The 13309-nt window shown below is 40.5% G+C and overlaps 1 protein-coding gene across 3 annotated transcripts in view; it reads left to right on the top strand.

The window, feature by feature from the left end:
* Positions 1-1024: 1024 nt before the first annotated feature.
* STAT4 (signal transducer and activator of transcription 4) overlaps positions 1025-13309 on the top strand; it is a 32826-nt gene continuing 20541 nt past the window's right edge. For 2 of the 3 annotated variants that reach the window (XM_033169022.1, XM_033169038.1), the window contains exons 1-7: positions 1025-1044; positions 3504-3632; positions 4622-4766; positions 8710-8808; positions 9533-9625; positions 10493-10571; positions 12439-12524. In XM_033169022.1, coding sequence (XP_033024913.1) covers positions 3505-3632; positions 4622-4766; positions 8710-8808; positions 9533-9625; positions 10493-10571; positions 12439-12524 — 630 coding nt within the window. In that variant the 5' untranslated portion in view covers positions 1025-1044; position 3504. Of the gene's footprint in view, positions 1045-3503; positions 3633-4621; positions 4767-8709; positions 8809-9532; positions 9626-10492; positions 10572-12438; positions 12525-13309 lie in introns of those variants that run through there. The other variant, XM_033169029.1, reaches the window with a different exon arrangement.

The following is a 13309-nucleotide window of genomic DNA, read 5'->3' on the forward strand; positions in this document are numbered from 1 at the left end:
CCAAATAATAGGGCCATTCCGTGAAAAATGAGCCTGATAAGAATGTTAGATGAGCACTGGACTTTGGTGAGGAAGATTCCAAACGTGCAGTCTAACCATTTTTTTAAAAGCTAAAGACAAAAGAAGTTTATTTTATGGACCTTCTTTTCAAAAGTCCACCCACGTAGTCTTCACAGAAGTGTTCAAATTAAAAGTTTTCTGATGATTGTCCCACCCGTGACAGCATTTTTTCCTTAATTTTTTATCATTAAATTTCTTAAACTTAATTCCTGATTTAAACAGATATGCTGAGTTTATCATTGAGTCACCTCCCAACTCAAAGAGTTTTTCCATAAATCAAACTTATCTCAAGCTCCATGTCCTTTTTTTGTCCCACCCGTGACAACACTTTTAACATTTAATAAAATTGTCAAAAATATCCATAAAAATAATAAAACATTAGTAAAATGTTCAGTATCTTATTAAGAACATAGTTTAAATTTTGGTTGTTAGTTTTTATGTATATTTACATTGTTACACATGTGTGAATACCAAAAAACATGGTCAAAATGTCCCACCCGTGACAATGGAATGGCCCAATAGTAGTAGTAGTAGTAATAATAGTAATAGTAATGGTATTCCGTGGCTGAATATTCTGTGACAGAGAACAGGGCGGAAGGAGAAAAGAAAGAGGCTGAAAAGAATCATCATCATCAACAACAACAACATCATCTGTGAGAGAAAACAGAGCGGAAAAGAGGAGAGAGAGAGAGAGAGAGAGAGAGAGAGAGAGAGAGAGAGGCTGAAGAGAAACTCATCCTCAACTGAGAACACTTCGGCCTCAGCAGAGGCTCCGCGGCTGACAGGGAACTCCCCACTTTTCCGACCGCATTTTTTATTTCTTTCACACAAACACAAGCACACACCCCGTCCGCTCCCTGACGCCCAGGAGCCCGGAGAGCCCGCCCAGCCACCCCCTGGACGCCGCTTCTCTCTCTCGCCGGCCGCCTCCGCCTCGAAGCCTCTCTTCTCTCGGCTTCTGCCGCTTCGCAGCCCCTGAGGCAGGTGAGTCAAGAAGGCGCGCGAGGAAGAAAAGGGAGGGGGGGGGTCGGGAGAGGAAGGCGGGAAGACGCCGAGAAGCGGGCGACACCCGCCTCCCCTGGCAAAATTCACCTCAGGACTTCGCTTTTTCTCATTTTTTATGTTTTGCCCGAGGTGGAGCGGCATGTGCCCCCCCCGCCCCGCCCCGTTTTATTATTTAATTTCAACACAGTTAAAGCACGTTATTTCTGCCCCATCCCCCACTCCTCACCCGCCTCCAGGGAACTGTAGTTCGTGCGAAGGTGGGAATTGTAGCTATGGGTGCCGACTTATTGAAAGTATTAGGGGAAGGGGGGGTGTCCCGGGTAAGCACCGCCCCCATCATCCGTCACGTGACACGGTGCACGCGAGCAGTTTGAAGGGCAGTTGACCACCGACTTTGGAGGGGCCCTCAAATATTTTATTTTGTGGGTGGGTGGTGTGAGGGGGAAAGACCCCTCAGGCCCTAGCAGTTGCCCAGGATTTCTGTAGGGGGGAGAGAAGCAGGACACCCACCTGTGTCCCCCCCCACTTGCCTGAAAGATTTCGGACAGAAATATGTCTCCACAACAAAATGTCTCCAATTTCTTTTGGTTCCATGTGCTAAAAAAAAATCCCTGTCCAAATCTCCAATAATTTGATGTTCAAACTTACATCAGGGAGTATGGGTGTAGCCAGGATTTTTTTTGAGGGGGGGACTTACCCACTGCCCCCTTAAAGTGATTGAGCTTTCTTTTGGGGGGGGGTAAAAATACCCCCAAAAAGAGGACGTTACAGGGTGCAGGCACTTACAATGCTTTCTAATGATTTTTGTGGATCCTGTCAGGAAGTGTCTTTCATGTGCTTAACATGTCCCATCTCCAATATAAGCTCCAGTTGACTAGTTGAAACTCTAGTTTCTAATATTTTGTTTTTAAATATCTCCTAAGCATTTTGGAGTGATTTGGTCCTCTTGACTTTGTTTTTCAACTTTCTTTTCACCACTCTCCTCATTGGGGTTAAGTTTCCTCTTTTGAAACCAAATGGTTCTTGATGACATACACATTGCTTGTGTTTTTCCATTGCCTGGGTTTAACAGAAAACAAACAAGTCAGCATTTGCCAGGGGTGGGGGTTTTATTATTCATCATTGTCAAAGGCAACTGACTCATTTGTAAATGTGCTTTACCTGTATTTTCCTCGGTAGACAAGGGGGCACTTAACCTGCAAGCAGCCCAACATTGAGTTGCTCAAATATCTTTATTTTTCAAAGAAGAATTGAAACAAGAAGCTGTAGTATCGTATTTCCTTTGCAAACCCTCTACAGGTATGCCCAGACTCACTTTTAATACTTGGTGGGTATTGTGGTGCATTTATCTTCATTTATTTGTTTCTTCGCATAAGTGGACTTCTGCATCCTGTTTGGTGATGAGTCAAATACCTACTAGTTTCCCAAATAACTAAACAAACAAACAAACTCTGCTGTGCCTTTCAAAATTGAATAAAGCCTTTCTGCATTCCCATGTGGTTCAACAGCACTTTATTCAACCTGGAATATTTTTGTGCAACTGACATTTCAGCAACAGCAATGTGGAATTTTGCAGGGGCATAATAATTATGTTAAGGGGGAGGAAGCATTGCTGCTCTTTTAAAAATGAAAGAAACAAAAATATCCCCAAAAGTTTGTGTTCCAAGCCCACACAGAAGGCAATACTCACTGCTTCTCAAACATCTAAGAATAAATCCTATAGTTATTTTAAAAGAACTGTTCATAACATTGTCTAGCTGTAGCTAGTAGTTACTAAAGAGTGATTGAGCAGATGTAAAGGAATTTGTTACTCTTCTTTGGACACTACAACACGTGTTATGCCCCAACACAAGTTGCACCCATCACACCCATAGTGTGGAAACAAGCAACTGTAATTGAAAGACCACAGAATATCAAGGAGATCTATCAAAATGCATCTCCCAAGCTGCACCAAGTAAATGGTAAAACAGTATATTCTGACAACTATAAATCCTGAATAGTTCTGATTTTGAACATGTCAAATATATTATACGTCGTATGCATGTTTATTATTATGTAAAATAAAAGCAATTCGGTTTTTAAAAAGAAAAATGTTTATTTTCAAAATAAAAGCAAAACCTGGGCAAAATTTGTGCAGGCTGCACACTACAAATGTGTGATCATTTTGCAAAAGGTTATTCACCTTGAAGCAGCAAGTGCAATCTGGAGGAAAGAGTATCATACCTTAGTACCAGTTTCTGGAAATTGCAGGTGGGCAGAGTTCTCCTGCACTCAATGTCCTACTTGAAGACTTCTCATAGGCTTCTGGGCGGCCACTGAGAACAGGATGCTGGACTAGACAGGTCATTGGCCCAATTTGGTGGGTTCTGCATATGTTCTTATACACTCCTATGTGATAGCGTTTATTATCTCATCAAAACAAGCATTTTTCTTTGTAGTATGTCTCAGTGGAATCAAGTCCAGCAGCTAGAAGCAAAATTCTTGGAGCAGATAGACCAGATTTATGATGACAAATTTCCCATGGAAGTCCGACACCTGCTAGCACAATGGATTGAAAACCAGGACTGGTACGATCAAATCTTCTTCTTTTACAATAATTTTTTTTTAAAAAAATATCTCTCTTCTGCAGCTTGAATTTTAGGAAACTTTTATGTACCGGCAGGATATTTGGTGCATAGTTATTACTGTGTGCAGATATAAATTCCAAGAAAAAGCCTATCCTTAGGAATATATAAAGAACTTTATATTATTCAGACATTTGTTCTCTGTTTATTTTTTTATGAAAGTATTGATCAGAAATAAACAGAAAACAAATGTGGCAACTTAAGAAACTCACAATCAAGAAACAGTAACTGTAATAACAAATATTAAGTGATGTGTAATGGACATGAAAAAATTGATATGATACAAAGGATACATGTGTACTATACAATATATACCATGTGTACATTAACACAATAATCATATTTCTAAGTAACATACAATATACTGTAGCTGTACATAATTGCTTACCTAATGCTATTTAAATGCTTCCCTTTGTTATTAAAGGGTCTATAGGGATAAACACATTTTGTTAGTTGTTTTGCAAGCTGCCCAACTAAAACATAATAATATTTTAAAAGGAAAGGAAAAATAATCTTCCTAGCATAGTATTAGCTCTTTCCAAAATACTGGCATATGCTTGCAGTTCTATTTTTTATGAGCTAAGCCTGCAGAAGATGATGTATTATGATAGGAAAAATCTGAATTTGTAAGCAAGCCTTTTCTAAGCACTCAGTAGCCCAGTTTTGCATGTAATGTTATCCAACCATGGTTGAACACACTAGTTCTTCAGCCTACTGAAATATTTACTGGGGTTTAATGGAACTTTCTTCTGAACGTGCTTAGGACTTCAGTCTTAAAACAAATAAGAACATGCATGAAGCTGATGATTCCAGACACCCATTCTAGGGCCTAATACTTTTCTTGAACAAATAATTTGAAGGCTTTTACCATTCCTTTTTTGTTTTTGTTTTTGATGTATGTGTTTTATTCGTATAAATTTTGCGTTGCACAGGGAATCTGCATATAACAATGAACCTATGGCAGCCATCCTCTTGCAGAACTTACTAATAAAGCTGGACGAACATTTTGACCGTGTTTCCCAAGAGAAGAATCTCCTCTTGATACACAATCTAAAGAGAATCAGGAAAGTTCTTCAGGTGAGTCTATTGCCTTCACACACAACACCTTGAAGCTAAAGAGGAATCATTAAGCAGTCTGTTTCATGAGCAATGAACTAATTTTTATTAAGTTTCAAGTCAGGAAGATCTACACACAGCCTCATTTATGGAAATAGATGCAATGCATTCACTTAAAAGTATTTGGTCATTACAGTCCACCCAAATCAGGGGCTTCAATCTGCTCTAGTTACCTATTTATCCACGTAACCAAACTGTGGGACCAATATTTCCTATTGCAGCGTGCATCACCTTGTTTGTAGTTGTTGGTGCTGATGCAGGATGGATGTTGCTTATTAGAGGAACATTCCCAGTACCTTCTGTAAACTAGATGTGATATGTGAGATGCATCTACTCTACACCAAACATTTGAAGTTGCCCGTGTCCTTATGCCCAGATGGGGGCTGGTCGCACTCCCCCAGACGGTGATCCCTGTGGGGGTCCCCCTATTTGATGTAAGTCTTAGGAACCCCTGCTGCCGGATTGACCTATGTCATCACTTCCAGCAGATGGACCACAAGTACCGGTAAATCATTGCCCCATGCCCAAGCCAAACCTCTCTCATCCCTATTCAATAAAGTTGTGACCTGTTTTGATCCAAGTTAGCCTATTCTGTTCACTTGGTGGGTCAAGGATCGGGAAGCACAATGCCTTGGCCTGCAGTGGCTTTAAAAACAGATATCGGCAATGAAGAAAAACATTTTTCATGCCTGAGACAGCAGTTGCTTCTGTAACACTGTATGAAAAAGGATAGGACTGAAAGCCAATTTAAATGAACTTTTCCTGACGTAACATAGGACTTTACCACCTGAGTGTGGGTGGGTGCATATAGGTGACTTGCTACTTTGAAAGCAACCCCATACTTAACCCTCCTGGTAAAAAGGAGTGTTTACGTGTTAAAAGGAAAGTCCTGGGGATTCATAGGCACTATCGGTCAAACTAGATATTATAACAGCGTATCTCATGTACTGTGAGAGGGCAAGTCATGTCAATTTTCCTACAAAATTGGGTGGGATGTAAAACACAGCAGAGGGATTGTGAGAGTTGCTGGACTTTCCCCCTTAACTGTGCATTTGCTCATGATTCAGTGGGTATTTTTTCCTGTTAGGGTTACTTCTATTATATATTTGTTATGTTTTTATTTATTTTTTCATGGTACAGAAGATACATTTTTAGAAAACAATTGTTACAACAGCAAAGAACAAATAACTTGTCCTGATAAAATTACAAACTTTTGTCATTTTTTTTGGTAATAAAGTTTCATTTGATTACGTATTCTAAAAGATCAAACCACATTTTTCCATGTGTTGGGTGGATTCCTGTCACAGTTGAACAATTTATGTATTCAATAAAAGTTTTGCTATATGTTATAAAAGGAATAGGGATTGTATTTGCCCTTTGCTCCTCTGACCTGACATGTTAGTTTCTTAGCCAATGCTATTGACCGTATTCTGATGTACCCAGAATCAATGTTAAGCCCAATGCCAGTTTTCCAACATCTGGCTATCTCCTTATGGGCAACTGTTGAATAGAAAGGCTAAGAGGTCACCATGAAGATAATTTTGAACTGGTGGGATCATAAGCCTGAATAGCGCTAGTGCAGGAGGCATTGAGCCCTAATAGGGTAGAAACTGCATGGAGGAAGTAGTGTGGCACGGGAAGCACATACAGATGAAAGGTTCAGCACCTCTCTCCTACTTGCCCATACTATACTAAATTTCCTGTCCCATTCTCATATCACACCAGAGTGTTTTGCCTGAGTGTATGTATGAGGGGAAATATATGAGAACCTCTGTTCTTCCTTTTCTGGGGTGGGCAGTAACCGCAAGGGGGGGTATCTGAAAGAGCTAGAGTTAACAACCCCATCTGTCCTCAGAGGTCCAGCCTCCAATGGCTACATTTCATTTAAAATAAAAAAGTGAGTAGAAAATTAGACATAACTACATGTTACATGTAGCTTTGTGGTCAGATTGCCCAGTGCAGATCTTATTTGTATTACACATTGTGAGAACACCTTGAAATGTATCCCAGATTTTTATGTGTGAAATACTCTGCAGCATATGATTGATATGAGGCTATCTGTTTAGCTCCATTCCATTGTGGGTTATGTTTTCCTTTTTGCTTCAAAGTTCCTTCAGAGGTTTTTTTAATTCTGTACAAATGGGTTTTTTTCTGACTGAAGGTCGAATAAAAGAATGTATGTATGTATGTATGCAGCATATGAAGATTGTGGAAAGTGTTGTTTGAGACTTGTAAGTTTGAACTCTGCACACAAGTCTCTTGGATGTTGGTCCAGTGAAACCTGTTGCCTTATTTAATATGTGTTTCTTAATTCTTTGAGGCCATCATGACAGCAAATGTATACCAGTGCTTCTAAGGAAGTGGAGGGGGGGACACAACACATGTGGCTTAAAACTAATACTACATCTCTGTGTGAGGTTTTGTAATGCATTTCCTCTTGCTGACCTAGATTTAGAATTCTCAACATAGATAAGTGGTTTCCAGTAATGATTACCTGAACTCAAGAAAAATCTTGCATTTTAGCCTCAAACAGACATAGGGCTGACTCTAGCCATTCTGCCACCTGAGACTGAACCCTAAATGGCACTAGTTGTCCCCAAGTTAGGTGCACACTAGTAAAAGGTGAGCAATGCAGATGACTGGTGCTAAATGAACAACTACTTTATTGGCAATTAAAGCCCCTACTCAAGATCACTTAAGAACACCGATTCAACAACCCTAATCCTTAGCATCCCTTAGCCACCCTGCCATATTCACACATTTTCCCCACTCCATTTCTTTGCAGTGGAGCTGTAATTCTAACCTGCATCAGCACTTGTGATTTAGGGTTCTTCTGAACTATTTAATACTGAGCACACATAATCTTGGAGATGTAGAGGTATATATTTAACAGTACAGTTGTACCTTGGATCCCAAACGCCTTGGTACTCGGATGTTTTGGCGCTCAAATGCCGCAAACCCGGAAGTGAGTGTTCTGCTTTGCAAACATTCTTTGGAACCCGAATGTCCGGCGGGGCTTCTGCGGCTTCCGATTGGCTGCAGGAGCTTCCTGCAGCCAATCAGAAGCTGTGCTTTGGTTTCCAGACATTTTGGAAGTCAAACGGAATTCTGGAACGGATTGCGTTCGACTTCTAAGGTACGACTGTGCATGTTTGACATACTTACCATCAGATAAAGTAGAGGGAACGTAGGTAATGCAGCTGTCAAAAGAAGTAAATTAACAGCTCTCCTTATGCAGAACCTGAGGTGCATTGGAGCTAACTGAAATCAAGTGGTTTGAGCACACATGTTAATAATTTAATCATGACTAACTTCAGTTAAAATTAAGCAATGGAGGGTGGGGTTTTTCTATATAAATAAAACCCTGAAAGCAACCACTATTACTATTTTTTAAATGTGTGATATAAATGTACACACCGCCCTGAAAGGTGTGAAGTTTCAAGCTTCATATAAGTTAATTGATTTCAAATAATCAGGCACATCTCTGGAGTGCAAGTATCTAGAACCCAAAGTAACCCTGAAACTCGTGGAACATACCGGTACTCTAGTGCAGGGGTCAGCAAACTTTTTCAGCCATGGGCCAGTCCACTGTCCATGTGGTGGGCCGGACTATATTTTGAAAAAAATAATGAATGAATTCCTATGCCCCACAAATAACCCAAAGATGCATTTTAAATAAAAGGACACATTCTACTCATGTGAAAACATGCTGATTACCGGACCGTCCGTGGGCCGGATTGAGAAGGCGATAGGGCCGCATCCAGCCCCTGGGCCTTAGGTTGCCTACCCCTGCTCTAGTGGGTGCAAAACTATTGTCAGTAAAGCAATGCTTCTTGATCTATATGGACTAGGCCTGGGCTATTTCTGATGCTATTTTCTGGGATATTTTATCTCTTGTTCTCAGGGAAAATACCAGAGTAGTCCTATGCATATAGCAGTGGTTGTTTCAAACTGTTTAAGAGAAGAAAGAAGAATATTGGCTTCAGCCAGCATGCCGGTACAGGTAACTGCTTTTAATTTGATATATACATTTGTCTTTAAGGAGGCCTAAATCCACTACGGATTCAGAACACTGATTTTAAAGGGATTCAGCACATATAATTGGGGGCTAGATCATGGCCATTGGGTGCAATCCTGGCCCATCAAATCCAAGATTGTTGTCAAGTTGTATATACCCTCCAGTATTTCACAGATCAAAACAAGGCAACTCGCGTGTATTTGTAGCACTCCTGTTCTCCCAACAGGAGCTATTGCCCTTCCTCTGGCTGAGGAGTTTTTGCCCCACTTGCATTTAATTTGCAATAACCTATGCTGCATTAATATACATGGAAGTAATTACCACTGAACTCAGTGGAACTTTAAGAATCTCTTTGGTTCTAGGCCCAGTGACGATGCTGACACTGTAATATTGGATGAGAAAGTAACTGTTCTCAAATCAGACATAAATATGTGAGAAATTAGGGAGTAGATTACCTGTACACCAATGCCAGTTTCATGAACAGATGTGGATCTCCATCCTTTGTGTGATATTGTTTCCCCACAAAAGTTACTTGTACAAGGTATCTCACGTGAATGAAAACATTAAAATTAGAAGTAACTTTTGGGGGGGTGACAATGAAAGCTATCAAATAACGTCCTAAATCATTTCTTTTAAAGGTATTGGTCACTGAATTTGTCTCTATGCCAAGAGAACTAATTTTGCTGAACTGTAAAATTCTTTTTTTTAGGGACCTCTGGAAAAGTCACTGCAGAATAACCTGGGTTTGGAAAGGCAAAGAAACGTTGAGCACAAGGTGTCTGCAGTTAAGAACAGTGCACAGGCAAGTTACTACAGTTTGCCACATGTGTACCAAATGCCAACCTATCTTCCTCAAGGTGCAGATATATCTCTGTGGATTTGCTATACAGACAGAGCAAGGCTGAGCCTACACATGCAGCAGAATGAGGTGGTAAAATGGAGCTGCACTACATTTGAGGCACAACACTTTTGAATGCTCCCCCATTTAAGAAATACAGCCTGCAAGTAGAAAATTAGCACATCAAGGCTATAAAAGTTTTACTAAACTCATTGCATGTAAAGCTGGTGGTTTTCTATCTGTGTGGATTTTTTAAACATAAAGAAACTTTCAAAAATGTGATTTCCCCCCACCTACTGTCTGACATGATGTGGTCTATTCTAGCTCTTTGACATGCTACCACCTCGTTCTGTTGCTTTTGTGATTTATATCCTGCTTTTCTTGAACCCTGGAACCCAAGGCAGTGTAACTTGGTTCTCAGGTGGCCTCATGTCTCTTCATACTTGCCAGACAGCTCTCTCTCTCTCTCTCTCTCTCTCTCTCTCTCTCTCTCTGTGTGTGCAGGTGCGTATGTGTGCGTGCAGGTAGATATAAATGTGGAGAGAGATAAATTAAATCCTCAGCCTCATTAGTGTGGGCACCTTTTTAGTTGATAAAATATATTTTTAATAGATTGATCTGAGTTATTAATAAGATAAAGTGTTGTTGCCAATGTGTCTAATGCTAGTCCTACTCAGAGGAGTTAATGGACATGACTAGTAATAAGCACAAGGTACAAAATAGTGGCTCTGGGAGCAAGGCAACAGCAAGGGATTCAAAGGGAATATTATTGGGAATTCATATGGGATCTGTTTGCCATTAAATCATTTTAATTTTAATTGAAAAAAGCAGATGACAGAACAAGATGTCAAGTATTTAGAAGATCTGCAGGAAGAGTTTGACTTGAGGTATAAAACAATACAGAGCATAGGTAAGCTTTTCCATGTATGTAAGCCATATTAATTTGAAGGTTGTTAATGTGTGGGGACACTTTTTAAATGTTGTGTTTATTGTTGTTAATCCCTAAGTTCACCTTGTGTTACATCCAAAACCTCAAAAAATCGCATATTTGCAACAACGAAAACACCCAATCTGTGTATATCAATGATGAGGTATCCAATAGCAAATTCAGAAGTGCAGAGTCCATTCATGATTGTCGTGGTCACAACCCCTTCTATGGTTACGAGAAACAAGCCTAAAACTTTATTCTGCTTATGGTAGAACAAGGTGTTTAAATCTGCTGCTGCAAAACACCTTCACCACCTTGATCAAAAACTCTGATTGACTGTTCAAAAGGGAGATGTGAATTCCTTCTAATAAAATCCTTTACAAAGCTGAAGATCAGTGTAGGTGAAAATGGATGTTTGCTTTGTAAAATGAATGCCTTATTATCACATCAAAAGTGGATTTAAGGTAGCGCAACCAGCCCCCCCCCCCCAGCACTGCTGCAGGGCATCGCAACTATGATATAGTGAATGCACAGAACAGAACGCGAGAGGTTGGGAGGGGGAGAATTTTTGCCTCACACAGGGCGCCACTGAAATCTGAAAGACCAAGGTCTGCCCCGATTATATATACCGGTATGTTGCATTACATAAATGTGTTGTTCTGCATATGGTTCCATAAGCAATGTTCTCCACCAAAGTCCAGCCTCCTTTCAAAATGTAGATTACCCATACAGGAAGCCAGATAAGTTTACGTATTATACGCATGAGTTTACACTTGATCAGTTTCAAGAGATGCAGGCTCTTTAAAAGCCATTTCTGCTTGCTAGTCTATTACTAATGTCATACTGTCTTCTGAGTAATAATGTATTGACTCTTCCCTCAAATCATGACGATGATCCTGACCACAAACAGATCACTACTGCATCACTTTGCCTGACATTTAACCGCTACAAGCAGGCAACTTTGTGGGTCACTGTAGACATGATAAAGGAAATGTGTGAACATATCTCTGGTTTCATCAAACTCTCATAAGTAACAGCTTCCCTGCTGGATCCCCAGGTGTGTGTCAGAGTGCAGCCTGCATGTACTCTTCATGTCTGGAGTCTCAACCCTGCAAAACTTGGTCACAACTGAGGCTGCAATGCTTCGACTCTTACCTGGAAGTAAATCCCAGTAAATACAGTGGGCACGTGTACAAAATTGTGCTGCCTGTTCAGTTGAAAACAATGGAACAGTACTTAGTTATAACAAATTCCATTGCTTTCAGTTGGACTCAGTCATGACTAGTTTTGCTGGCATGTACCATATAGGGCTTATAATGTACAGTACCTATAAGTACTATACCTAAATGATCACTGTGCTCTGCCATTGTGTACAATGTCAGAACTGGGTCTTTCGAGTGGTGGTGGAACTGCTTCCTGTTGAATATCAGGCAGGCATGATCTCTGTTGTCTTTTTGGTGCCTGTTGAGCACCTTCCTTTTTGAAGAAGCCTTCTAAGTGGAGATTTTTATCCTAAGCAGTGTCTGTACTGGATTTGAAAGTGTGTGTGTGTGTGTGTAATTAATGCTTCATAGGAAGTCATTAATAAATGAAATTAAATGAAAATTAATAATAATTAATAAAATGTATTTAATTTTCCAGCAACTTCATCATTAAGAGATTATAAAATGGAGGCAGAAGCTTCACTACCGGTATCTCCTCCTTGCAGCCTGAAGCTACCTATAGCTGTTCCTCATAAGGCTAGGCCATGATTTTAGCAGTGTGTGTGTGTGTCTGTTAGTTGGACTATGCTGTGTAAGAGGCTTACTCTTCTTGTGCCATACACATGCTATTTTGCATCTTCTTTTAGAACACACCAACAAAAACAGTGTTGCTGTGAAACAAGAGATGCTGCTGTTGCAGGAGATGCTCAATACCTTAGACTACAAGAGAAAGGTTTGCTAAATTGTCTTCGTCATTTGTATGCTTTTCTGTTGCACTCCACCCTCTTCTGCTGATGTAAACGTAGAGGCAGCTTGCCTCAGAGTTCTTCATGTGGTTAAGCAGCAGGAAATTTCCTAGAGCCCGAGAGAGTCTGGTGACTGCAGAGCGAGTACTGTCTGGCGCCTCCCAGATGTTTTGCACTACAGCTCCCATCATTCCTGACCATTGGCTATGCTAGCTGAGAATGATGGGACTCCAACAACAAGTGGAGGGCACAAAGGTTGTGGAAGGGTGTTCCACATATTTGAAAGTGAGAGGACTTAACTTTGCGTTTCCCCTTACATTTCTGACCTGCCCTTTCTCCAAAGAGCTCAGAGTAGCATGTGTGGGGCTATCCAAACATCTTACAGCAGCCTTCCGAGACAGACTAGGGTGGAAGAAAGTGATGAGTCAGGAGACACATGCATGCAATCCTACTATTAGAATGACGTGCAAAAATAATTGACTTTTAAGCAGGGCAGTTCTCTTTTTCCACAAGGAATAGGTTTGGTGTCAGAACAAAAGGGACAGTGGTGAAGGAACCTCCATCCCACAATGAATCACTGTCGGTAGCACCTGTTGAATGATGTGTTTTAAAGCAGTATAGGGTATCATCATCTCATGCCTTGCAGGCTTCCACATAATGGATTTCAAGGTGAGCTAGTGCAAGACAGGCGATCGAAATAAAGCCGGATTATTATTATTTTTAAAATATAACTTATCATGACAGCTGGAGAACATCTCAGCAAAACTAGTGA

The sequence above is a fragment of the Lacerta agilis genome, chromosome 1 (assembly GCF_009819535.1).
Source record: "Lacerta agilis isolate rLacAgi1 chromosome 1, rLacAgi1.pri, whole genome shotgun sequence".
Classification (NCBI taxonomy): domain Eukaryota; kingdom Metazoa; phylum Chordata; class Lepidosauria; order Squamata; family Lacertidae; genus Lacerta; species Lacerta agilis.